The following is a 27,574-nucleotide window of genomic DNA, read 5'->3' as shown; positions in this document are numbered from 1 at the left end:
ATCACCAGATATCAGTGTTGAAAGAAAAGTATCTGTTAGCAGACATCAGTGCTCCACTGAGAAGGACCGTTTATGATCCAGGTCCCTCCAGACTCTAACACAGTGATTGTGTGAAAGCAGGGCACACAGATTTAGGGGAAGGGGCTCTGCTCTCCCAAAACACAACTACAAAGGGGTGTAAGCTGTTTCCCACCCAGCTTTGGGATTCTTTCCAAATTGTGCTGATTTGAAGTGAGATATAAACACAGCAGAGAACAGAGATCAGCTTTTAAGAGTTTCTTGACCTGTTAGCCTCCTTTGATTGAATCCTACACCCAGATCATGACAAGTAACCATGGGAGCAGTTCAGAGAGAATCGAATTACTGCTGAAGATCTTACGCCAGCCCCATTTAGATAAGCTATTTCAGAAAAACAAAGAAAAAAGACACTTTGCCCCTTTTCTGCAAGCAATGTTACGAAGATCTGGTCCTAGCCTAAGGTACAACCAAACACTTATTTCACAGGCCATGCTCTACCGGACTCTCCCCTGCTACTGCAGTACAACATTTGTATGACTGATGCGTCACATCTAGGAATGCCATCACAGGGTGAGCTCATTTTTATGGATGGAAACAACATCTCACTATCAGCTTATGAGAAGAATAGTTGCCAGGTTTCATCCTCAGAGGGTAAAGGTCACTGTAGGAGAACACATCTTGATGGACAAATGAGCTGACATGATGTGGACAAGGTCTATCCTCTGTGTGCTCTGGCACAGTCAGCTTGACTTTTCTTTGCTTTCTGTGCACCCCTGAAGCTTAACATCTCAAGGCACAATCACCCAGCTTCATCCTGCTCCTCAAAAGCTGCCTCAGGACCTGTCCAACATGCTCTTCCATGAAGAGCAGCTGCCTCTAGCAATGTTCCACATGCTTGCACCTAGAGCAGAACTTCCTCAGGCAAAGAGACAACCAGCACCAGGAGGTCTGGCTCCTCCAAACTGCTCCCACACTTATCCTGGGATTGTCTAATACAAGCACACAGACATGAGGGCTTAGATGACTAGTGTGGGTCTGAGTAGGACTACTGAAGCTAGAGCCAAGGTCCCTCTTGCCATTCCCATCATCTCCCTGAATCCTGCAGCCTCCAACCCCTGCAGTCTTCATTTCTTTAGTATGAGGTGTGGAAGCATCTCCCCTCCACCATCTACCTGCAAAGTGGTAATTAAGGGATGCGTCTCAGGGGTAAGAGGGATGGATTCGCTGCAAGGGGGACTGCACCTCTGTCTCCCTCTTTCTGAGTGGGTGCATTGACCATAAGGTTATGCCACAAAAGGATGGATGATAGATGCTTAACCCTACTCTGCTTCAATATGACACCAAGTTGCGTGGTGCCGTCGACATGCTGGAAGGGAGGGATGCCATCCAGAGGGACCTTGACAGGCTGGAGAGGTGGGCCCGTGCCAACCTCATGAAGTTCAAGAAGGCCAAGTGCAAGGTCCTGCACCTGGGTCATGGCAATCCCAGGCACAAATACAGGCTGGGCAGAGAATGGATTGAGAGCAGCCCTGAGGAGAAGGACTTGGGAGTGCTGGTGGATGAGAAGCTTAACATGAGCAGGCAATGTGTGCTTGCAGCCCAGAAGGCCAACCGCATCCTGGGCTGCATCAAGAGGAGCGTGGCCAGCAGGTCGAGGGAGGAGATTCTCCCCATCTACTCTGCCCTGGTGAGACCCCACCTGGAGTATTGTGTCCAGTTCTGGAGCCCCCAACACAAGAAGGACATGGACCAGTTGGAGAAGGTCCAGAGGAGGGCCACGAAGATGATAAAAGGGCTGGAGCACCTCTCTTATGAGGACAGGCTGAGAGAGTTGGGGCTGTTCAGCCTGCAGAAGAGGAGGCTCCAGGGAGAGCTGATAGCGGTCTTCCAGTACCTCAAGGGGGCCTACAAGAAAGATGGGGAAAGGCTGTTTAGTAGGGCCTGTTGCAATAGGACGAGGGGTAATGGTTTTAAAATAGAGGGGGGTAGATTTAGATTGGAAATTAGGAAAAAATTTTTTGCCATGCGAGTTATAGAACACTGGAACAGGTTGCCCAGAAAGGTGGTGGAGGCCCCATCCCTGGAAACGTTCAAGGCCAGGCTGGATGAGGCTCTGAGCAACCTGATCTAGTCAGGGATGTCCCTGCTTCTTGCAGGGGGGTTGGACTAGATGACCTTTGAAGGTCCCTTCCAACCCTAACCATTCTATGATTCTATGATTCTATGACCTTGTGCTGGTTTCAACACTGCTGGTGAGGCTCGGGCAGGCTCTCCACCTACCACCACAAAGACATGAAGGCAGGCTCTCAGACACTCAGCTTACCTAAAACGTCTGCTCACTTAGCTGTTCACCACAGCAGAACTCGTGGTGAACTTCAATTACGTTCACTTTCTGGTAAAAATGCAGAAACTCAGAACTTCTCTGGTACCCTAGGCTCTTAGGATGGAGGTTTGAGATCACTTTTTAGACTTCAGTAAAAATGTACTATTTTAAATTCTCTCTTAGCCTATGAATGGAGAAGCCACAACCCATCTGAACCTCTTTACTTTGTACAGTTACGAGTCACCTCCTCAAAACCCTTGGGACAAACATAGTTGAACCACAGAGAGGAAAATATTTTCTGTTGGTGTTTGAAAGGATGAACAAGAAAAGTTTTTTCTTCTCCACTGAGCATGAACAGTCCTGCAATTAGACCCCTCAGCTTAATCTTTTAGTTCTAATGGGGATGAGAAAATTGTCTTGGAGAGTGATAACAATTGAATTAATTGAAACTGATTGTCTGAAAAAATTTACACTGATGCACGCGGACGGAGAGAGTCTTTGCACAGGCAGCAAGTGCTTTGTTGTGCAACAATTTGTTCAGCTGCTGGCGGCCGGTGGGCAGAAGAGTGTTTGCTTCAGTGGTTCACAATAAGGTCATGGAGAAAGCGGGCTTGCAGGCTCCAGTTGGGTGCCATCGTTAAGGAAGAGGGTATGGCGCTCACAAACAGAACCAGACCAGCCACTGGTTAGTCTGTGAGGCTCCCAGAGCTTTGCTGGGCGGTTCGTCAAAGGCTAGAGGGAAAGTCATTGTGATGGGGAAGCTCCGCACACAGCAATGGAGGGGTGATTCCTGGCAGAGTCCTTCTCTGAAAGGCGCCCTGCTGGCACGAGCATGGCCAAGCCACAGCTGTCACAAGCCCCTGCACGCTGGCGTGTGACCATCGTGCGACCCTGCGTGCTTTGAGATAGCGGGAGCAGGAGCGGTGGTGGTGGTTACTTTACTCACTGCCCTTTCCTTCAAGATCTAATCCTATTTAGGTAACAGCTCTGACTGCCTGGGGCCTCATGCCCCCCAGTGCCCACTGCTCAACATAGACACACACAGCAATCTTGGCAAATGACACATGAGGTCATGGTGATGCAATCAAGCAGGGCAAGCGCCCTTAGAAACACTGAATAGCTTTGTGTAGGTCACCTAACAACTTCATGAAAGCAAGAAGAAAATGGACCCTCACTGCAGGGGCTGTCCCCAGAGCAGAGGCGCCTCTGAAGTGTTTCTCTTGTAGGACTTGTCTGAGAGCATCCAAACTCCTCACATCCTTTCAGGTTTATCTGTTTCGCCCTCCTGAGAAAGGGAAATGCTGTTCGCCTCATTAGATAGAACTGAGATGCTGAGAGGAGGAGGAGGATGTGCCTACACAATGAAGAACGGGACCAAGACTGAACTGAACCATGTAGGACACCAATTTCACTTTGTATTTCCCATCTACCTTCCTGGCTTTACTTTGCCCATCATCTGCCCCAATAGCTTGCGGCCATCACATCTGTGCTGCCAAAGACATGAAGCTCCTCTAAGAGAGACCACTGCTTGGACACTCGCCGATGTTTGGATCCAGACAGAGCAGGACCAAGGTGACACACCAGCCTCAAGGGTCTTCAGGCTGCCCAAACCCAGGAAATCCTGTAAAGCCCATTTCTAGCGTGTCCTGTGATGGTTTAGTCTGATCCTGAGATTGACTCCAGACCCACAGCCTGCTGAGGTACAAGCTCAGAGGTATCCATCTCAAACGGACATCTCTGGCAAAGCTCTGAGTTGGCCAAAACAGCACTGCAACCTCCAAACCACCCACACTGTTCCATGGCCACTGGGAAAGCCAGGTAGGCTTTGTTGAATAAAAGACGTTGAGTCCTAGAGCCACCAGCGTGTCACAAAATCCTTGTAATTAAACATTGGGTTTTGTCCTACTCAGACCTCAGATAGTCCACAGCATTTATGATGTTATTGATCACTGTGGGCATGGCCAAGCAGCTGTCCTGTTTATCGCTTTGGCATTTTATTGCTAGCACTAGAATAAAATCACTATTTATTTGTACTTCAGCAGGGACAAAGGACCCCAGAAACCTATTGTGTCAGGCACTGCACAAACAAAGCAAAAAAGGATTCCCTGCCACAAGCAATTTACAGATTGACTATATGATGACACATCAGGGAATGGGTAAGAACAGCAGGAACGGATGATAAAAGCTAGTTGTCTTGGTCACAGAGGCGAATCAAAGCCACAACCTCACCCTCAGCACCTGGCATTTCAAAATGAAAGTCGGAGCAGGCGTGAGACTGAACGTGGGCTCCAGTCCCTGGAGTTGAAGTGATTTCTCTGCCCATAGCTCTGGATGCAGAGGGTGGAAACACAGACGGAGATCGGTCTTTATTTGGGGAGGTCCCTATGAGAGAAAGGACAGGCAAAAAGGATGACTAGGTAGAAATTTTAGGAAACGCTTGCTTTTGGTATGTTTCCAGCAACCAAAGCAGACAGCAGATCAGAATTCTAGAGAAAATTTCATCGGATTTGGAAAGGTGAAGATTTCAGGAACATTGCCTCTTTGGGTATAAAATTCAGGGGCATTTGGTGACCATTTCTGCAGTCTCTACCTGGAGCAAAACCCCCCAGCAAAGCCGAGAGAGTCAAGGCAGCTACAGTGATAATGTTCTTCTTCTTCCAATGAGCATTTTTCTTCAGGATTAGAGGAGTAACGCAGCTTTGACAACACATCACCACTGCTACGTGACACCGAGCCCCACACTTCCCTGCTGTCACCACAAAATCTTTAGCTTCCCCGAAATCTCGATCCAGCCGCTGCTGGCACATCTTCGGTTGGGTTCAAGGAGTCACTGAACAAATTCATCCAAGGGAAATAATTGAGAGAAATCACGGAAACTACGTCTGACTGAGGGACCTCCAAGCTGAAATTGGTCATCTGCAGGTGGACGTGGGGAGAAAGTACCATGAGCGCTCGTGTTCCGGATCTTCCCCAGGTATCCACTGTCTAGGGATCATCTTCTGGTCTGACACATTAAAGCCACCCCTAACGTTTGCTTTTTAGGACTATAAACCACAGTCATCTTACAAGGAGCATTACTTACCAACAGCAGCGTGATGTACATGAACAAGATTGCAGCCACAATCAGGAGAACAAGAGACCAGAGAAACCAAAAGCCCAGGTTCCCGTAGTTATACCTAAAGAGCAATAAAATAATCTGACAGCGTGTTTAGCACACGGACTAGAGGCGAACGACAGCCCTGTTCCTTGATATGTTGACATTTTCGAGGCAATAAAACAAAGAGGAAGGGAGGAATAACTCGCCCTGTAACATGCAAAAGTGGTTAAGAGCCTGCTTTCCCTAAAGCCATGATGGCTTCAGCCACCAGACTAACACCCCCGTGTGCTGGGGGGGGTAAAATGCAGGACCAGATTGATGGCCTTGCTCCAGAGAGCTCCTGGTCTGTAAGACAGAGCTCCTGGGGCAGCCTGGGGAAACAGTAAGACGCCACTACTCTGGCCACCAGCCCACCTTGTCTGCCCGCAGTCGTGTGGGGCGCAGCAGCAGAAAGGGGATTTCAGTCAGGTTTTGAAGGGGAAAGCACCAGAAAGCTGGAGGAGCTGCAGGGGGATTGCACAGGGGGAGAGAGGGAAGCTTCACTTTTTACCCCAAGGCTGAAAAAGGATGAGTAATATTATTACACCTCTGCTCCCCATAACATTTGACCTGTTTTATTTTAATTTTAAGGGCCAGATTTGCATAACTGTTACCTACGTACTGCAGAAGGAAAGGATTTACATAAATCCCTGCCAGTTATTTCTAACTTTCGAGCCTGGGACCATGCAATTCTCTTTGCAGTGAGACAGCTGGTGCAATGCCTCTGATGCCAGCCACCACATTTCTTCAGAGGGAACATGGGTGGAAAAAAGTCACAGAGGATGAAAGGGAAGAGCTGTTTAGTCCCCTTCACTCACAATTTTTGTGATGACGATTCTCCCCTTTCTTCAAAATTCACGCTTACACCTAAAAACCGCAGCCAAGAAGAGGGCAGAGCCTCAGCACCTCTGAAGTCACCGGACGTTCAGTTTGGATGCTGTAACCATGAGTTTAAGGAGCCAAATCTCTGGCTCACGGCTAAAGCGCCCTGCTGCAGAACAGCTGCTGGGGAGGATGCTCATCTCCTCCCAGCCACCCTGGGGACCTGCCCGAGGAGCGGGAGAGGAGAAAAAAGGTGCCACTTACCAGTCAAAGTTATTGTAGTCATTTTTCGCTTCACCCCACATGTACAGAAAGACCAGAGAAAAGCAGAAAGCTCCAACAAGCAATGGGAAAAACATGCATTCCCGCTGGAGAGGGAGAGGAAGGACAAGTGGTGAGAGCGCTATCTGACCCAAAGCCATCAGAGCAATTGGCAGATACTTTTAGGCTGTCCATAAAACACATGGCTTCATGCTGGACATCCAGGAGCAGAGATGGAGATGACTTCTCCCTCTGTCCTCTGTGAGCAGGGGGATGGCCTCAAAAGCATACCCTGCAGTATTTATTTTCAGGAAAAAAACAGATCTCATGACATCGCAAATGAACAGGATTTGAAACTACCTCATCTGAGAGGGAATTGCACCATGTAGCAGCCCTCTTCACAATTTGTACCGCACACTCAGCCCAAATTTTCCTTCTTTAATTTGTCCCTATGGCTTTGAGATGGTTCAGTGGCCTGGAGGGTTTGGTGCAAGGTCCTTTCCTGCCACCACACATTTGCTAGCTGCATGGTGGCACAGACAAACCGAGCCTGCCATGGAAACACATCAATACATCGATCGCTTAGAGACAAAATGTAACAACCCAGCAGACAGGACGAGGTGTAATGGTTTTAAAATAGAGGGAGGTAGATTCAGATTGGATATCAGGAAAAATTTTTTTATACTGAGGGTGGTGGAGCACTGTCCCAGGTTGCCCAGAGAGGTGGTGGATGCCCCATCCCTGGAAACATTCCAGGCCAGGTTGGACGGGGCTGTGAGCAACCTGATGTGGTTGGAGATGTCCCTGCTTCTTGCAGGGGGGTTGGACTGGATGGCCTTTGAAGATCCTTCCAACCCAAATTATTCTATGATTCTATGACAGATCTCAGTGGGCTCCAAGCAATGCTGGGCAGGGATGCCTTTGGCCCACGACATCAATCACTTGTCAGCTTGGACTGACTTGTCCCTACACAGAAATCAATGTCTGTGCTGATTTTGAGCTAATTTACCGTCTTGCAGCAGCATTTCCCAGGCTCGGTCCTTCTGCGCTGGTACCGCTTCCACCGGCAGCTGTAGAAACCAGCCAGGCAGGAGATGAAGGGCTGATGCTCATACCTCTGCAGCAAGCGCCGACGTACCACCTTCAGCTTCCCGAACTTGATCCTCTTGAGGCTGGTGGAACTGGCCTCCATCTGAGTGGCTTTATCTCATCTTCTGCCTGAATGAGAGCACAGGTGTTATGGGGAGACTGTAGCCCTCTGTTTCTTTTGGGTAAGATTTTCATATCAGAAAAAAAAAATGAGATGAAGTTTTTTCAAGAGAATTCTAATCATGGTCATTCCAAGTCCCCTCAGCAGTCAGTGGTGCTCCTGGTTGTCACTCAGGTGACTTGCGACTACACAGGGAGCTCTGGGAAATTAAATCCCTAACTCAAGCATTCTGTACAAATCCCAAAATTACGTCAGATGAACCTAAGCCTAGGCTTGGCCACAGGAATTAATTCAACATCGCTGTGACTCATCTGCAACCTGCTACCAATTAAAATAGCTCTTGTAGGAAAGGGACTAAAACCCTCCAGGTCCACAGGTTTCTCGTCCTAGCAGTGCTGCAGATTTTGAGCCCTTAAGAAAAAAAAATATTTCCTGACTGAAATAGCTTTACTTGGCACAGTTTTTCAATGGTAAAAAGAGTAGCTGTAAAGATGCACACACGGGAGATCTGTTCATAATCAAGATTTTAAGAAAAAAAAATTGGTGGAAAATTGCAATCAATGTACTTAACAGGGAAGCAAATAGCACTGGGGTTTGTACCAGCAAAGAGCCGCTCACCCGGCAGGACATTATCAAGACCGCAAGGAAAGATTTAGAAAAAAAAAAAATCTTCAAATCCAGGCATCTCTGCTCCAGATTCCCAGCCTAGAGCTTCAATTTCCCTGATATGTCTGATATAACAACAGTCATTTAAGAACAAAATTTAACAATTCGCTGTGCTATACAGATGGATGAATGCACACATCAATTGTTTGCAAATAACTCAGAGCCCAGCGTGTCTTTGCAGACATCATTGGACAAATCCTTGCAAACTGACACTTCCCAAAACCAGATTAGTTTGCAGAAGGCACAAATAAAAGAGACACAAGGAAAAAAAATGGAAATGACACATCTCTGGTACCCTTTCCAAATGTCCCAGCCTATTGGCAGCTGGAGCGCAAGGAGAGAGGATGGAAAGGAAACAAAAGGAGTTTCAGTTTGGACTGCTACCAACTGATCAGTTGCCCAAGCATGCCATCCCCTGAATGCCCTCCTGAGACAGACGTGCCTGCCATCCAGGACAGTCACAGGGAATCACACGCTTGGATATGGTGGGGTCCAGCCATCCCTAGAAGATCAGGGGTATCGGATCTGGGCACCAGCAGGTCACCCTGCAGTAAAAAAATTGATGCCAATCTCACGTGGCAAGACGGTGATCCTGCTTTTGGATCACCCAGAGCACCGACGGGGGCGGACATGGGCGTTATGCCACCGGCGAGCAGTGCAGATGACAGCTGATCCTGCTGCCTTCATCAGCCGTCCTCGAGCACGCCTGACATAAACCAAACAATCACCACGTTACCCCAGCCACAGCTTCTGAACGCATTTGAACCCTCCAAGGTCCTACCAGAAGGGTGCCATGGGGCTGCAGTATTTGATACCTCCAACGAGGATCCCTAAACCATGAGTTTCCCCCGTAACCGAACCGCAGCATCGGTTCTTCCACAGCCCTTCTCCTTCAGCAGCAGGAATTCAGGACGCTGGATCAAAGTTCCCACCGGTTCCCAAGACAGGCTAATCCAGCCTGAACTAGCTTTATCATTAAAAGGTTTTTGTTTCTTTTTTTTTCCCCAAAGTCTAGTCCGCTGTGGTACGGTTTAAGCCCTCTACTTTATGCCCTGTTCACGGTGGATATAAAGAAGAGTTTAAACTTTTCCTCTGTTACACATTTCTCAACTGTTAGGATGTCTTCCCCAAAGCCCTCTCTAGATCGAACAACCCCAACTTTTCCAGTATTTCCTTGTAGCTCATGTTTTCTCCACCTCAGAGCATCCTCGTACGGGTTCTCCTTGCGTTTCCCGTGGTTTTTGGCACACAGTAGCCACAACAAGATGTGGTGAACAACCCGCAGCCCCTCCAGGGCAGACCTGTATGCCCACGGCTCAGGCTACTTGACGCTTGCAGCATCCAGTTTCTCTCATGTATCAAACACATTGCCTGGCCTTCATCATCCAATGCTAAACTAATTCACCCTGAACTCACCCCCAGTGGCAAGGGAAAGATGTTTTCAGCTTTACGCACCACAGCACTTAAGCGTAATTAAGAATTTAATGAACTCCTGCCTTAATCTTCCCATGTAAGAGGATGAGGGGTAATGGTTTCAAAATAGAGGGAGGCAGATTTAGATTAGATATTAGGAAAACATTTTTTATACTGAGGGTTGTGGAACAGTGTCCCAGGTTGCCCAGAGAGGCGGTGGGTGCCCCATCCCTGGAAACATTCCAGGCCAGGTTGGCCGGGGCTCTGAGCAACCTGATGTGGTTGGAGATGTCCCTGCTCCTGGCAGGGGGGTTGGACTAGATGGGCTTTACGGGGCCCTTCCCACCCAAACCATTCTGTGATTCTATGATTCTGCAAGCCCAGAGGTTGTTGCAGAAGGGACCCTTCATCGCAGGGGAGGCTGAGGATAGAGGAAGAGATGAACCCAGACTCCTTTCCAGAACCACCTCCATCAATTCCTAGCCCTCCCAAAACCATCAGACTGGCCAAAGAAGAACAAAAAACTTTGTATCTCACATCCCCTGAATCCCCATAGACTCTATTGTCCAAGATGTTTAGAATCATCCTCTGCTGAGGAACAAAGCACAGGAGATGCTTGAGATATGATACAAAAGGCAATACTTGTGTGTAGATGCAAAGGAAAGAGTTTACAGGGATAAGGAAAACCAGGGGCAACTCACCAAATATTTGGGTTACTTCACTCTGAAGGCAGTGACTCCTAAGAAGAGCTCATCTTCCTCTGCAGGTCTGCAATATGCCAGTATCTGCGATGCATTTACACTGTGCTGTAGCTGGTACCAGCAAACACTCCAGCGGCAACTCCCAGAGAAGTCCAAGAGAAACCCCTCTTAGCGGTGACAAGTCCCGTGTGAGGATGAGGAAGACAAAGACAAACACAAGGGCAGCCAGAAAGGTCGTTCGCAGCTTTAAATGAACTCAGATCTCCAGGCATGCCTTTGTTCCTTTTCTCTGTGTCCTTCCACACCAGCACCACTCCTTCCCTTTTACCTCCACACCTTCTCCTAGGTTCCTGCCCTCAGGTGCACCTCCATGTGCTCAGATACTACATTTAATCTCATGCAAGCTCCTTCCTTACACCTCAGCCACCCTTCACGTTCTCCACAACCCTCCATCCCATGCTTTCATCCTTCTTCACAAATTACCAGCCTTCTGTTACAGGTGCCAGGAGGCATTCAGCAGCCATAACAACATGTCTCCCAAGGTCTGGCTGAACATGCAATGCCTCAGACAACATCAAATGTTGAAGTGTTTGAATCAACAAGCAGCTTATAAGGAATTTGCAAGTCTGATGAGGAGCGGCTGAGGGAACTGGGATTGTTTAGTTGGGAGAAGAGGAGGCTGAGGGGAGACCTCATTGCTCTCTACAGCTGCCTGAAAGGAGGGTGTAGGGAGGCAGGTGTTGGTCTCTTCTTCCAAATAACTTGTGATAAGAAATGGCCTCAAGTTGTGGCAGGGGAGGTTTAGGTTGGATATCAGGAAATACTTCTTTACTGACAGAGTGATCAGGCACTGGAACAGGCTGCCCGAGGAAGTGGTGGAGTCACCATCCCTGGAGGTGTTCAAAGAACATGTTGATGTGGCACTCCAGGACATGGTTTAGTGGGCATGGTGGTCTTAGGTTGATGGTTGGACTTGATGATCTTGGAGGTGTCTTTCAACCATAAAGATTCTGTGATCTGATCCTAACAAACATAATATCCCAGCATCTGGACCCAACGACCACCTAAGGAACAAACACCACCACGATATATGGTAGATGCAGAGGCCAAAAGACAAGAGATCTGCATTAGGATTTGGAGATGTCCAGTCACTGCCAGGAAGTAGCAAGAGGCCTTACAGTGCCTGTATCTAGATTTGGAGCACAGTGCACCTAAAATTCAGAGGTCATCCCCCCATCCCTGCCAGTCTCCACCAGGAAAAGGTAAATGGATAGAGGAGGGAAACAGCAAACTTGACTTCATTCACGAGGAAAGTCACAAGAGCAACAAGCAAGCAGGAAAACATGCACCAGTAGGAGAGCAAAGTTTAGGGCTCCTTAGCAAGCGAGCCGTGAAAGCGGTAACATATGTTTTTCAGCTCCATAAACCCCAGAGATCTCAGATCTTTCCCTTGCAAACAGAGACTTTGTTTGCCTGCAGATAAGAGTGCCCGTAAGTGCACGAGGTTGGACAGGGCTGCTCGTTTCCCACTGCTTGAGAGTGAGGAAAAGCATGAGAAATAGCCCAGGGGGGGCGATGGAGGAAGGGAGCAGGAGAGAAACAGCAGGAAACATATTCAGCCACATGGCCTGAACGCAGAAGGTGCTGCAAGAGGAGCTTGCTCCAGGGACCAGCACACAAGCAAGGAGAAAAAGCCCTTCTCTTTTTTTTTGTGTTGTAGAGCTGGGGCATTCATCTTTCAAGGGATAAATAGGTACAGCAGCCACATTTGGCATTGCCATATCGCTTTTTCCTTGGGCCTTTTAAGTATTTCTTTCCTTTCCCCTGCATCTACCCAGCTTTCTCCAACACAATATCCTACAACGAGTGGCAGGTGGGTGCAGGGCTCTTCACAGATATTACAAACACACTTCCTGGTCCACTGCAAGAAGAGAGTTGGGAAAAAAATTACATTGGTACCAGGAACCATGTGAGGGACAAGGAGATGGTCATTTCTCAGCACCTGAGCATGGCCAGCGTCTCGATGGCGTAGAAATGCAGGAGATTGGAGTGATGTCCACTTTGCCCACACCATCATTTATAAGGCATTTGGAGAGAAAGTGAACCCCTGTGCTAGGGGAAAGAGGTGCCTTCAGCCACAGCTGAGCCTTCCCAGCACCTGCAGGTCCCTTGCGTGGAGACTTCTGGTGCCGTCCCACCACTCCCTGGGGCATCACTTCCAGCCTTTCCACCTGGGAGTCTTCTACAGCATCACACCAGAACATGCAAAAGAGGGAAATCAACCTCCTGGCAAGGTGCTTGTTGATCAACATCACCACGAACTGCACACAGATGTTGCCATCAGCCAGAAGAGCTCAGCAAAGAGCATCCCTTAAACCTGCATTTCTACCCTACGGAGACTGCCCAAGGATCTGGATCAGAGCCCAGGATTCCTTTTATTTCACCGCCTTCAGTTTCTCTTCAGGGAATTAGTGAGGGAATTAACACAGGAAAGGAAAAAGGAACAAATAAAATAGAGCTACTCATAATCTCCCTACGATATGGAATATACTCTGTATCCTTTCCTTTCCCTGGCAGATTATAATTATAATTTATCACTAAGACTTTCAACAGTTTCTTCATAAGCCTTAATTATGTCTTTCTTCTGTGTGGGAACCCAGGGAGTATGCGCAGCCTGGGACAAACACATGCAAAGTACGTCTCATGAATTGATTAGCTGTTGGCTTTCAGGTGGAAGATCCCAGCCATTAGCACAAAGGAAAAAAAATAGAACTTAACACGGGGAAACAACAAACAAATGTGGAAGTAGAAGGGGTCAACAAGGAATAACTGCTCCTGCGACTGCAGGGACCTCCATTCCATTTGTTGCAGGACATCGCCAACGTGCGAGGGCTGTGGTTTCCAAAGCTCTGAGCAGGTTTCCAGCCAGGTTAATGCCCTGTGTTTTGTAACACGCCACCACACTTTGAACAGACACAAATAACCGAGCCCTTTTAAAAAAAAAAAAAATTAACCAACAAATGCATCTATTAGGACTGCACAGGGACTTATCCCCCTCACGGAGGACTCTCCACGCTGCGGTCTAAAGGTCAGACACCCAGCAGGAGCTGTGCTGGAAATGGGTGGTGTGGCCAGCTAAACAGTCTGTCCCTCATCGCTGGTCGCGTGCAAATGCTTTAAGGCAAGATCTTCCGAGGGAACCGATCAATCTTGTGGGGTCACTTTGACAAGCCTTTGAGGAACCCCTACTGCTGGGGGTGAGTGAAATGGGTTCGGTAATGCTGCTGCCAGTCCCAAACTTCTACACGTACGCCCCGCACGGTGACACAAGCCTCACTCCGCGGTGGGATCTGTTCACCTTAAAACAAAACCAGATGTCGGCCATGAAAATACAGGGTAGAAAAGGTACCTTAATCCCTGGCTTTATTCCAGAGTGACCATCACAGTAAATAAAGCTCCAAAGCTGAAGCACATTTTCGCACAGATCACTTTTTCCTCTCCCCTAACCTTTCCCCAAAACTGTTCGATGTCTCTCTGCTCCTTCAAGGTACCTCTCTCCATACTCTCTCACGCTTGGAGCATGTTTGTCCCCAACGTCCGGTCCCTGGGGATGACTCATGATCCACAACCATTTCCAGAAGCCTTGTTTAATCATAATCATCATCATTAGAAATTACAGGTGTTTTTCTTCACCTTCAAAGCACTTTGAGGGCTGTGTTGACAAACGCATGCCCAGGAAATTATTGGCCAAGCCTCAGAGCATTTACAATGGATTTTCTACAAATGCTTTCAGCTTCATGTGGAAACAGGGAAGGGGAAATCATCGTGTTTGTAAAAGGGTCTCATGCTCTACAATAGATTTTCCCTCCTGCTTGCTAGGAGCAAAACGAGTGTTTTGAGCTGACAAATAGTAGCTTAAAAAAAAAAAAAACAAAAAGAGAGAGAAGAAAAAGAAGGGGTGGAGAAAAACTTTTCACAAATATCATGTCTGTGGCTGGACTCAGGCATATTCCTGTCCATCCCTTATTACTCAGAAACCTCTGGAAAGGGCCAGGTTGTGTTGGTTCTGCTGAGGTTCATTCACCACCTGCAACCCTCCATTGCAAGGACCAATGCTCAGTGACTTTGCTCAGTCTTGGGGGTCTCCTGTATGAGGACGGCCGGCCTTTTGGGGAAGCTGGCATCCCTCCTCTGGGCAGTACAGGTGGGCAGAGGCAAAAATTAGCCCCCAAAGTGGTCAGAAACTGTGGCGTTCCAGCTGTGACCACACAGAGACCTTCCACCACCCAGCCAGATGTTGCTCCCAGCTGCCAGCAGCGAGATGTCCATGTCTAGGTGTCATTTTGCTCACCTGAAGAGGGAATTAGGAGCATCAATGAGCTCATACCTCCAGGTCAAGCTTGACAGTGAAGACTCACCATGACCAGCCTGGGGTGAAACGCTCTTCCTCACACTTCAGCGTGGTGATCAGGAGAAGGGAAGAGTTTTGTCCTCACTGTGCTTGTGGCCACTCAACACCACGCAAGCAGCGATGCATGCAGCCACGCTCAGCTCGGCCCCGCACAGCACGGGGGGCACAGCCCCGGGGTGGCCCGCGGCTTTCTAAGAAGTCGCTCTCCCACCGTTGAAAAGCCACCGTAGGGAGGCAAAAAGTGCTTCCACAGCTCAAAGCCTGCCTGGGGCGGGGAGGAGGAGGAATACATCCCTTCAAATTAAAAAAAAAAAAAAAAAGAGCTCAGAAAGGGGGGAAATATTTCTTTGAAGATAAATCCTACTTTGTGCAGTTCAGCATGCCCTGGCTTGGGTCCCTCTTGGCTCCTGTGAATGCCTAAGCAGCTCTTTGTGCCCTGCTGTTAAGGGGAGACGAGGAGATTTGGGACTCAGCGTGGGGGACCCGCTCCAGCCCCACAGCCCAATCGAGGGCAGCGCACCACCATGAGCATCGTCTCCAAGGGAAGACTTTGTCCGTCAGCCAAGAGTGAGAAAGAAAAGAGGTTTGCAGATTGCATACCTCTGCCCGGCAGCTCTGCAGAGCACTATTCAGCCCAGACAAAGGACGGGGGCCCTGGGCAGCCACCGCGTCGAAGCCCCCAGCGCTGGCCCTCCCTCAAGCTGCGAGTGTTAAAGTTCAAGCCTTGGAGCAAAATACCCCTGTGAGGAGGGAAGGAAAAGGGAGGAAAGGACACTTTCCATGCCACCAGCCAGAGGTTTCTCCGTTTAGTTATCTGCAGCACCCAAATCCATCGGGGCTGGCCCATTTTCGCACCATAAGAATGTGGTTCTGCTGTTCCCAGAGGAAAATCCTTTCTAGCTAATTAAACACCACCACATTTCTGCATAAGCCATCTCAGGAAACTTTTGAACCCACTTCAGAGCAAAATGACAGTCTGATACACAAGATCCATGCTCAAATCCCCTGACCGAACAGCAGCCTACAGATGCAGTGGAGCCGTCACCCAGAGCCTCAGTTTCCCAACTTATGTTTGCACCAACAGCGCCACAAGAGCAGAAGATGAGGACTGTACAGCTCGTTTGAATTTCGTCTGTCTGCTGGTGTGAGCCACGGAATCTGCTTAGCAAGGCAGGAAGATCCGTGTAGGCAACCTGTGGGCAGAACCTTGGTGGACCTCCTCAGGGCCCAGGACATCCAGCACAGTCCACTCATCCGCATCAGTGCCCAGAAGCACTCCCATCCCAGCAGCCCAGAGCGAGGGAAGAATTTATTTATTTGCAAAGCTTGGGGTGGGTGTTTTCATTCCTCTCTTGGTCTTCCAGGAAGAGCGGTTGGACTCATCTCCTCTGTGTTTGAGCAGTGACCCTGAGCTCCTGGTACAGCCGGTGAAGAGAAATGGGCACAAATCTACTCAAGGGCAGATGTCCAAACAGATGAACACACTCTCGTGTGTCCAGAGTGCCAGGGCCCAAACCCAGCCCAAGACAAAGAGATATTTGTCACTCAAATCCAGCGAGCCCAGTTGAGTCCTATGACCCTTCCAGCTCACCTTCAAGGAACTTCTGCACCCTGGGCTTCACAAGCTGCCTAGGTATGGGCACCAAAGCCCATAGCTACCTAGAAGACACCCAGAAAAAAAGACACCTGAAGACACCTGAAAAGCTCAGACCAAGAAGACGTCAGCTACCGGGATGAGGGGAGCATTTCTCAGGAGAGCCAGGCACATGACGGACCTTGCCCTCTCGGTTTTTCCCTGCTCAGTTTAGCTCCGGTGCGGGAAGCCAGCCCTGGATGTCTGTGCCCAGGTCAAGGCACAAGGGCTCTCCGGTTACAGCTGGCAGCGACAAACGTGCACCGGCTCAGTGCCAGGAGCCAGCAGCCTCTGCCAGGAGCCTCTGACGTCCTGTACCGGCTCTTCTGACACCAGCCCTGGTGGTACTTCCAGATGACGTTTTCCAGATCTTCGTTAAATCCCTTCTCACCCATAAATCATTGCACTTCCTTGCAGCCCACTGAGCACTTCTTTCCAAACAGCTGTTTCTGCCACTTGCACCTCACGCCCAGCTCCTCAGGGATGGAGGTGGACAGGGCCACCTATTATCACCCAACCAGCAGCACAGACAGCCCAAGGACACCCTAATTCCAGCCGGTTGTCTCCCCCTTGGCTGTGGGTCTATCCCTGCTGCCGAACATAGGGCAGCCACAGAAATTCTCCATACAGGGTCACATGAAGTCATCACGGGGACCACAGATGGTCCTATGGACAGGACCACATGGAAGACACCAACAGGCTTATTGAGGGCAGTAGTTTCCAACCCTATAATGCCTCATTCTCACAGAAGAGCCAAAAAATCATCCCCAAAACCAGCATTCACCATGAATTGCGGAGGAATATGGGACCGGCTCAGCCTGGCAGCAGGTTGCCAACGGGCCGCAGGGAGGGAAGGAAGAGGTCGCAGCAGTAAAGCACCGAGACGGGGGCTGTATGATCCGGGGGATGGAGAAGGTAAAAGGGTTGGTGTCATTCACTTGCATTTCTTGCAAGAATTGTGTTTTGCTCAACTAAAAATTCTTAAAAGCTTTTCAGGGAAAGAGATCACTTAGGAGAGAGCCACCATGACTCCACAGGACCTCTCCAACCACTTTAAGGCGTGAAACAATTAAAGCAACCACAGAGCAAAGGTTAATCAGCTGCAAGTACATCTTAAGGAGTAAGTAGTCTTTTAAAAAGCAATTGTTCTTGCCAATTTGCCCCCTCCTCCCTTTTCTAAAGTGTTTTTTTTTATTTCTCCAGCTCTGGAGACCTTCCAAAATAAGTTCAGTGATTAAGAGCAGCTGCCAAAAAGCCTGGACTGAATCAGAGGTGGCAGCTGGGGCCGCAGGAGCAGAGAGGACCAGCCCTCTAATCGTCACAGAAACTCAGTGATGTACAAACGTCTCAGGGACTGAAAACTTTCCAGGGGCTTCCAACCTAATTAGAGCAGATGGAGGTTGGAGAAACAAGGAACTGCTCACAGTTGTGTGGCAGAACAGAGGAAATGAGGCGGGAGAGTAAGGAAGGGGCTGACTCCGAAGCGTTTCTGCACAAGCAATGAGATTCCAGTCTTAGCGTGCAGGCATACGGTGACGCTTCGAGATGCTCCTGTGCTGTGCCCTGCTTGCAGATATGCTCTTCTTTCTTCTTGCACCCAATAGTGAAGCTGACCCCCATGGGCAGCGGCCACAAGCTCTTTCACACGTGTACACACTCCCCCCACCCAACCCGGCCCTATCTCCCTGCCTGCTGCCCTTACAGTGCACCACCACCGCAGTTAACTTCTTGCCCTTGTCACCTTTCCAAGCAAGTGTTGACTAGAGAAAAGAGCTGGCATGCTGTGATGGCCCCAGGAGCCTTCCCTTGGCACCAGACCTGCAGAGGATGAGGGCCAGGACAGGGTTCCTCATCCCTCTCTTGCTACAATGTCATGTGCACTCACATAGACTACAACCACCAGAAAGGATCAGGAGCATGGAGAGTCCATCCTGACCCTGAGAGCTGGTCCTCATCATGCTTAACACAGCATCTTCCCTGGGGACACTACGAAGACTTGAAAGGCAAAAAATGACAGGAGAATAAGACCAGTATGAGACCAGGACATGAGCATGTTAACCCTCTAAGGTAACACTCTTTCTTCTTCCCTCCTTTTTCCTGGAGAGGACAAGAAAGGGTTGAAACACAGTAGATGCCAGTGTCCTTCTGGTGGGGAGTCACAGGGAACATGAGCCAATGTCACCTTCCGTTTACTGGGATCTTACCAAATGCCAGCCCCTCAGCCACCAAAAACCAGTCAGCTATGGCTCCTCCTTGAACGCTGCTGGGAGAGCATGGTCCAGCACAAAAAGAACAGAATGAGGGCAAGATGCTGAAGAGATGAGCACCTGCCAGCAGCCTTCTCAGCTCTCCACACAAAGTGTCTGGAGCCGGAGCAGAAGTTGCAGTGTGGAGCCAAGCCCACGCTGCCCTGAGGGCTCAGCCTGCCATGGCGACATGGTCCAGGTCGCATTACAGGTCATGTCTCCAACCTGCTCTACCCATGCCAGCTCCCTTTCTTTCCCTCTAGTAAGATCTGAAGCCTGAAGGCTCTTCCCAACTTCTTATCCTATCTCCTCTTTTCTCCAAGACGCTCATTTATCACACACCACAGAGGTCTCTGGGGCAGTCCTACAAGCCAAACCATAGGTGGTCACTCCAAGATGAGGTACAGACCTCCTCCTTCAAAATAACCCAAGACCTGGAGTCAGGTTTGAAGCAAAGCCAGGCTGTTGCTGCACACACGCCGTTGCAGTCTGCAGGGAGCAACCATCGCAGAGCTCCCTCCAGCCTGTCCTCTACACAAAGCCACTGAGCTGGGACTTCGCCACTGGGCAGGATCTGCTCCACGCTGCGAGGAGGCAGGAGCACATGTGTCCCAGCTGATGGGAGGTAACTTCTAAAGCCGTTTGCGTGCAAGGAGAAATGTTTGCCTGAGCAAGGGCTTCTGGGCTCTCACATGGCAAGGAAATTAAGTGCACATTGTCAAAGGGACACAAACTTTTAAAAAATGCTTTCTGTTATATTTTGGCTGATATTTTATCCCGCTATGCACCACCGTATGGTGATAGCTTGCACAGAGGCACTTCGTAAGCTGGAGGTAGTCTCACAAAAAGCTGCCACCACCAAATTTAACGAACTGCATTTTCATCGCTAGAAACAACACATAAAGCTCAAAAGACACCATTCTGTCACCTCCTTGGTCCAACGTCATGGTGTAAGAAAGTCACAGGACTGGGTGTGAAACCCTGCTTCATATTTTCTGTGAAGCTTTCAAATTGCCCTGGAAATCTTATCATAGAATCACAGAATGGTTTGGGTTGGAAGGGACTTTAAAGCCCATCCAGTCCAACCCCCCTGCCCTGGACAGGGACACCTTCCACCAGATCAGGTTCCTCAGAGCGCCGTCCAACCTGGCCTGGAACATTTCCAGGGATGGGGCATCCACAGCTTCTCTGGGCAACCTGGGCCAGTGCCTCACCACCCTTACAGTGAAGAATTTCTTCCTTATGTCTCATCTAAATCTCCCCTCTATCAGCTTAAAGCCATTACCCCTTGTCCTATCACTACAGGCCCTTGTCAAAAGTCCCTCTCCAGCTTTCTTCTAGGTCCCCTTTAGGTACTGGAAGGCCACTATAAGGTCTTGCGATAAAATAAATCTTGCACACCTTTTAAACATTTCAACAGCCAAGTTGGAAAGGGAGGAACAGCTTTGGCTCCTTTCACATTCAGAATATGTTTTTAATTAAAATCCAGCTGGTCCCATGGTACATTATGCTTTTCTTTTGTTGTTAAATGCAGCTTAAAAGCTTTGAGCAGCTGTATGAAATTATTTCCGCTCTCTCTTGCCCTTCCACCTGGTAACACGTGCTGGAAGATAAGTCCTGAGAGACGCTATGCTGTGAGATCAATATTCCCAGAGAAAGTGTGGAAGTGAAAAGGAGGTGATGTACACCACGGGCTGGATCTCCAGCTGATCGAAGTTTGCACCGTCCAACCCAAAGTTGGCCTGGTGCCGGTCCCCAGGTTCACATTAGCTGAGCACCTGACCTGCAATTGAAATTCAGTCTCCCAAGAAGTGAAAATTCCCCCATTTCACTGGTTACGCCTGCAAACGACGTGGAAGTGTTCGGACAACAGCAGCAGACTAAAGCCAGGGCCAATCCTGCTTTCAGCTGCAGACCGAGCTGCTCTCCAAAGAGTCGCCCATCAAAACTCCCAGGGTGACGTGCAGCAGTGGGGCAAATGGGGGACCGGAGGGTTGCTCCCAGCCTTTCCAACCAGGTCCTGATTACCTACAGCTGTTCCCAGATGTTACCCTTTCACGGGTTATTTGTTCCCGAGTCGGCCTCCCCGTTCACACGCTAGGAGAGCTCGGGGGAAGAAAGAGAGAGGCTCCTTTCTCCCCTTTACTATGGAAACAGCCCTTTATCCCAAGAATTGCAAATGCTCGGGGCCGCCGTTTCCCTCCCCGCCGCCGCTCTCGCTCCAGCGACCCCACCAGCCACCCACCGCTCACATCTCATCCCAGCTCCCATTTCTCCCCTCAACTCATCCGACACGGACTCCGAGAGCGAAGCGGACTGCCGAGCATCTTCTCCTCCCCAGCCAGCCACCAGAAACCCCCTCGCTTGCAAATCACCCCCTTCGTTAACCAGTTCTCCCCATCCTCCGGCCATTCGGGCTTTGTTTCCCGCTACAACCCAGGCAGGAGCCGAGCCAATCCCCCGCTGTCGCATCCCAACCAACACGTTCAAAAGTCCAAATTAAAAAAAAAAAAAAAAAAAGGAAAAGTCAAAGAAATCCCCCCGACGGCACTAACTTCTAGGGCAGGCAGGACGGAGCAGGCAGGGATGCGCGTCACCGGGCAGGAGCATCTTTAAGAGTTAGGAGAGAGGAGGTAACTTACCTCGCCGGGACACGCGTGGAGGGGTTATTTTTGCTTTCTGCCACGCTTGAGTTGCCGCGTCCTTTGCTTGTGACACTCCGGGACCCAAAGGCTGGCACCGCTGCGTGACACCGGGTGTTAGAGAGGCTGCCCGAGCCGTCCCTCCCACGGTAGGAGGGGCCACGCGGGGCTTAATAAATTCAGTTCCCAAGGCTGGAAAAATTAAAATCTCATCATGGGACGCGGGCAGCTGCTCACCGCATGGCTCTGGGAGACGGCAGGGACTTGTAGACAAACCTGAGTTTGATTCCCAGCCAGAACGGGAGAGGCTGCTACTCAAATCCCGCCTTGGGCAGAATTAGGTGTCCAAAGGATGGGGTCCAAGGAAATATCCCGGAGGAGATTTGGGCAAGGTGTGTTGTCGCTGACCCTCAGAATTAGAACTCCCGAACCTCCTCCGTGCAAGCTTTTCCCACAGCCGTAAGCTTCAGGCAGGAACCCGCCGCACCAGATTTCTGAGCAACCCCGGATGCAAAAACTGCTTATTTCACTTTTTTTTTTTTTGCAACGGTTTTAGGCTTTAATATCTAAATCCTATTAGAGACATAACTTCCTTTGGAGGGGGTGAGGGGGCAGGTCAGCACCACAAAAGCAGTTTGTGCGGCTGAATTTTGTAACCTCCACTGTGCCCTGGACTTTCAGAGAAAGGCATCCGTAAAATCACTCAGGCTAGGAAGTTGCACAACCTCACGCAGCTCCTCCTGCTCCTAAAAAACTCTTTGCCACACAAGAGGCTAAAGAAACATCCCTTCCAGCCCCGGAGGGCTCTCTGAAACACCACGGGTGCAGTCTTTTCATCCCTGTCATTCCCCACACTGGGATTTTTCTTGTCGGATGAAAAGATGGATCAGAGGGTCCCTCAAAAGCATAAATCAGCAAACTGCCCTGGCAGACAGAGAGGGGAAGAACCAGGCAGAAATGACGGGCCAGCAGTTTTTGGGCCGCTCACGCCACAAAGAGAAACTTTTAATTGGAAGATGAGCTACGGAGATGAGAGTCTGATTCACCCTGAAACCTAATGACGGGCAGAAGGAACATGAGGTCCACTTTAAAAGCAGGATTGCTAATTACTTAGCGCTAGGTCCTAAAATATCATAATCTCCCCTCAGATTTGGAATATTAAATAAATGAGGGAATCACAAGGTATGAAGGTGGAAGCAGCTGGTTTTATTGCTGGCTGGAGTAAAGAGGCATGGGATCGTGTGTCAGCGTCGAGAAATATTATTTGCTTTATGGTCTGATTCCTGGAAACCTGGTAAATAGGGCTGGAAAGGGTGAGAATAAGAAGGGTAAAGGCACTGGTGAGACGTAGGGAGCAGCAACAGCAGCTTTTCCAGGCACCTTGCAGTTTTAACCTGCCGAGCTGATCCACTGGATTTTTCTCCTTATTTATTTACGGCTGCATTGAGGCCAGCTGCATCACGGGGCCACGCTCAGGTCCTGAAGGTCCATGTCTGGGGGAGGCATGGCATGGGGGTGTCCTGGCAGGTTTGAGGAGTGGTGGAGAGCCCCCAAAAAAATACCTTCTGAAGGGGCTTCACCATCATCCTTGCCTGATCTGCCCTTCCTCCAGTTGCTGCATCCTCATGGCGTGGATGGATCCTAAGGGATATGTGGGGAAGCAGGGGACAGGGTTGAGCAACATCCTCAGCACAAAAAAAAAGCTCCCTGCAGTGGAGGGAAGAGCCTGGAAGAAAGGAAAAAGGTCATTTAAAAGCTAAGAAAACCCCAAATATCTGCATTCTCTGCCCTAAAATAACGCTGTGGTTTCGCTTTTTTTCTGGGTACAGAGATGCAAAACCTTCAGTGCTGCGGTTTGCTCTGCAAACACCTCCCAAAGGACACAGCGGCCGGGCAGAGGCTGCTCTGGCTTCAGTATCTTCAGCTCAGAGTTCACCAGCTTATCTCAACCACAAAAATCCTTGCCCAGCGTCCCAGTCAGTGTCCTGGCCCTCCCAGCAGCCGGCAAGGAAGGCAAGAGAGGATCTGCTGGATCCCTGCCACCGGCGAGCCCAGCGTTGGGGTTTATAAGCCCATAAAGAAAATGCCTGCGAGGGACTGGTACAAACCTGTCCCAGGGATATCAACGGGGCAGGTCAGCCTTGAACCCCAGAGAGTTGTGCCTCTGTTTGTCTCAGGAGAAGATAAAACCAGGGGGAGAATGGCACAAACAGGGAGTGGAGATGGTCTCCCTGCCCAGCTGCCGGCTACGACGTGGAGTATTTTGTTGGGAAATATGTACATTTACATCCTCCCACCCTACATCCTACTCCGTCTGGGACATTGGCACTCTTGCAATGCCCTGCCGTGGTGGCACAAAGGGGCTGGTGTGCATTCCCCTCCCCGGGCTGTGCTTGGGTGTCCCTCCACCACCCCACAATTGCACAACGAGCTGCTGCAGAGCCTTGGGAGCAGGTGACTCATGCAGGTATCAACGTCCCTAGGAGAGTAATTACAGAAATGGCACCATTTATGGTGTTGGTGTCCTCAGGAACGATAAGGGAGGTGGAGGTGAGGAGGAGGAGGCGACCCGGACTGATCCAGACTTCAACCCTTGCTCTCCCAGGTGTTGGCAGTGTGCTGGCACAGACCCCACGGCCATGGGTGAGTAGTGTCTGTCACAGAATCATAGAATCACAGAACGGTTTGGGTTGGAAGGGACCTTCAAAGGCCATCCAGTCCAACCCCCCTGCAAGGAGCAGGGACATCTCCAACCACATCAGCTTGCTCAGAGCCCCGGCCAACCTGGCCTGGAATGTTTCCAGGGATGGGGCATCCACCGCTTCTCTGGGCAACCTGGGACAGTGTGCCACCACCCTCAGGGTAAAAAATGTTTTCCTAATATCCAGTCTGAATCTACCTCCCTCTATTTTAAAACCATTACCCCTCGTCCTGTCACAACAGGCCCTACTGAACAGCTTCTCCCCATCTTTCCTGCAGCCCCCTTTAGGCACTGGGAGGCTGCTCTCAGGTCTCCCCGGAGCCTCCTCTTCTCCAGGCTGAACAGCCGCAGCTCTCTCAGCCTGGCCTCACAGCAGAGCTGCTCCAGCCCTCTCATCATCTGTGTGGCCTCCTCTGGACCCTCTCCAGCAGCTCCACATCCTGCAGATGTTGGGGTCTCCAGAGCTGGATGCAGCAACGCGGGTGGGGTCTCACCAGAGCCGAGTAGAGGGGCAGACTGTCTCTTGCAGTGAGCTCTATCCAACCAAAAAGCAGAAGCATCGATTGCTGGAGGCACAGAGGATGGGCTGGGGGGGAGAAAGGGACCTTGGGTGGCTCCAAGCTCCATCATAAGGGAGCAGAGATGCTGCCAGACCTGCAAGGCGTGGCGTGTCCAAGCATAGAGATGCTGACAGCCAGCTTCACAAGAGCATCGGCCTCCCTGAAGCTTGGGTGCAGGAAAACTCAGGGCAAAGCGGGCAAAGCGGAGGCACCATGCAAATAGGGAGCAGAAGATTTTGCGTGGTGCCGGCAAGCCTCCAGGGAAGCCATGGCCTGACCTTGCTTCTGCATCCTGGGATATCTCCTTCACTGTCATTTCTGAGGCTACTCAGATCGATCAGAGTTATTCTGGAGCTGCCTTGCTCCCGGGGAATGCTGCTGTCCCTTCCCAAGAAACGGCAGTGGTTGCGAATAATGGTGCAAAGCCCGTCGAGATGTGCCGAAGACCCAGCCATTTCTTCTGGATTGTGCAACCCACCAGATACAAAACTTAACCCAAGTGTCGGAATTTAAACTCAAAAAAAAAAATTAACTCAGGCAGGCAAAATTGCCAGGCAGCTGAGCCCTGGGGCGCAGAGCGGGGCTCTGAGCATCGTTTCTGAGCAGCAAGGAGGGACCAGACGGATTCATCACGTAGCCCAACCGTGGGGAACCGGCCCCCCAGCACAAATAAAAGCCGCGTTGTGTGGATGGGGGGTGGCGGGGTGAGCGTGACATCACCCTTCAAAGCATCCTGCAGCAACAAAACTCTCTGCCTCTTGGAGCCGTTGCTGCAGCAACTCCCATGGCGGGGCTGGCTGCTGCTGGTGCCACAGACCGGCCGACAAAAGAGAGGGAGAGGCAGTCCTTGCTCTTCTTCTGTATTTCATGGCAACGGGATGGTTTTGTTCTTTCTTGGCAGAAATCAGGGGGTTGCAACACACCCGGGAGGAGGCAACTTGAGTTATCCCGAAGGGCCAACGGAATCTCAGAGGGGAAAAGCAGGTGCAAGGACCGATGTGGAAGAAGAGGGACCGATAAACCATCCCTTGGCCAGATGTTTCTGCATTCAAGCAATGTAATGTGGCAAAGGGTGCGGGGGCGAGCATGTCAGGGATTTGTTTCGTGAGCATCTGGGCAGCTGCTTTGTGCTGCTCCTCCTGCCTCATCCTCCTTTTTGGTGGGTGAATCTGGAGGACCACACTAGTCCTTTCCCTGACGGTGGTGGGGACCCTTTCCCAGGGTTACAAACCACACAGGTTGCCCTACAGGGACCCATGAAGTGTTGAGTTTTGTGGGGGCTCAGATTTGATGCTCCATTTTGGGTCAGCAAAGGTGTTCCCCAGCACTCAGGCTCTTAAACCCATGCTGTGCCCCATCTCTCCCAGCCCAGGCCATGATGCTTTGTCACCACGGAGGATCTGGGGTGGCACTTGCCATCACCAGGATGAGCCCACAGACCTCACGAGCCACTTCTCACCCTTCACACTGGTGGTTGGCCCACATGAGCAGAGCCAGGCTGGTCAGAGGGAGCTGCTAGCAATGAGACATCCCTTCTCCAGCACGCCAACACAGGAGGTGGCATTGCCTAAAGCCCGTGTACCCAGTCCACACTCCCCAGTGCAAGGGGAAAGCAGAGATGGATGGTGCCCAGTGTGGGCACCACACCACACCACACCACACCACCATCTCTCTCTGCCCTAGCATCACTACTGACCTTGCACTGGTCCTCCCGGGTCTGAGATCTAACTGTCAGCTTCTTCATGGTGGCAAAGCAGATGGGACAACTTACAGCATCCCTGGGTTGGGCCGTTCCCAAAGCCTGGGGTGCTCCACGATGCCTGCAAAACACAAAGACCTTGAGTGAGAGGTGGGGTTAGAGTCTGAGGTATTTGGGAAACACAGGGAATAGAAGAAAGTGGCAGATGCTTCCCACCTTGGGGACCATCATCCATGCGGCCATGAGCTTAGGGAACGACAACAAGGAGTGGGGCTGGGGGAGTGGTTTGCCCCCCAGCTCACTGCCCTCCTGCACCCATCCAGCCCCCAGAAGCAGCCTTTGAGCATCTCAGCTCACCACTGGTGATAAACCAGAGGGTTGTCACCTGCCCACCACCCTTCACAGCATGATCTAGGAGGGCTTGAGCCTTGGACACTGTCACAGCAGCACACATGGCCAGCAGGACCCTGACGTTGACTGCCAGCAGAGCTGCTAGCTCCAAATTTACGCAGGTTAGTGGGTTTTGGGCACAAGGTGTGGGATGAGGGACGGGTCCTGGTTCACGTCACCCATGGCTGCGTTCGGAGGGGACGAGCCTCCGCTCAGCAGTGCCTCGCAGCCTCTCTCAAACCCATCAGCTCTCATGGCACAGCGGGGACACCGTCTTCTGCTTTATCAGGCTTCACCAGTACGTCAGCATGGACCCGGCCCCCCAGAAAGCCCCACCAGACCTGGGAGAAGCACAGGGGTGTCTGCAAACACCCTGCCACAACGTGTAAGTGTAAATAATAACTGAAAAATGAGAAAGAAGCAAAGCTGGAGATGAGGTGGTCGCAGGGGAACGGACATCCCGGGGCACCAAATCCCGTGTCATGGCCATCTCCTTATCCCTGCTGGTGCGTGCTGGCTGCCTTCAGCGTGCATCTGCCAAAAGAAGCATTAAAAGGGTTGTTTTTTTTTTTTCACATTGCTTACAGAAACTGAGCAACGTAAAAAGAAATGAATCCCCAGTGCAGCTGCCGGGAGAGGGCATTAGAGCCTCAGGAATAGGGAAGGACTGGCCAGGAAAGCCCAGCAAGCTCCCTGCTCACCGTGTTCAAGCTACAGATCCTCCCAGAAGACAAACCGCGGA

At 50.5% G+C, this 27,574-nt stretch overlaps 1 protein-coding gene across 2 annotated transcripts in view; it reads right to left on the bottom strand.

Annotated features, from left to right (window-relative positions):
* The window catches only part of GDPD4 (glycerophosphodiester phosphodiesterase domain containing 4), a 38,974-nt gene extending 17,397 nt beyond the window's left edge, over window positions 1–21,577 (bottom strand). For both annotated transcript variants that reach the window (XR_015257938.1, XM_010121301.2), the window contains exons 1-4: window positions 21,483–21,577; window positions 7,570–7,778; window positions 6,564–6,667; window positions 5,424–5,517 (exon numbers count right to left, since the gene is read on the bottom strand). Coding sequence is in view for 1 of the 2 variants with exons in the window: in XM_010121301.2 (XP_010119603.1) it covers window positions 5,424–5,517; window positions 6,564–6,667; window positions 7,570–7,752 (381 nt within the window). In the remaining variant the exon portion in view is untranslated. The remainder of the gene's footprint in view (window positions 1–5,423; window positions 5,518–6,563; window positions 6,668–7,569; window positions 7,779–21,482) is intronic.
* Between the last annotated feature and the right edge of the window lie 5,997 nt (window positions 21,578–27,574).

The sequence above is a fragment of the Chlamydotis macqueenii genome, chromosome 1, assembly GCF_036417535.1.
Source record: "Chlamydotis macqueenii isolate bChlMac1 chromosome 1, bChlMac1.mat, whole genome shotgun sequence".
Lineage (NCBI taxonomy): Eukaryota > Metazoa > Chordata > Aves > Otidiformes > Otididae > Chlamydotis > Chlamydotis macqueenii.
The sequence above is the reverse complement of the archived record's forward strand: the minus strand, read 5'-3'. Positions and strand labels throughout refer to the sequence as shown.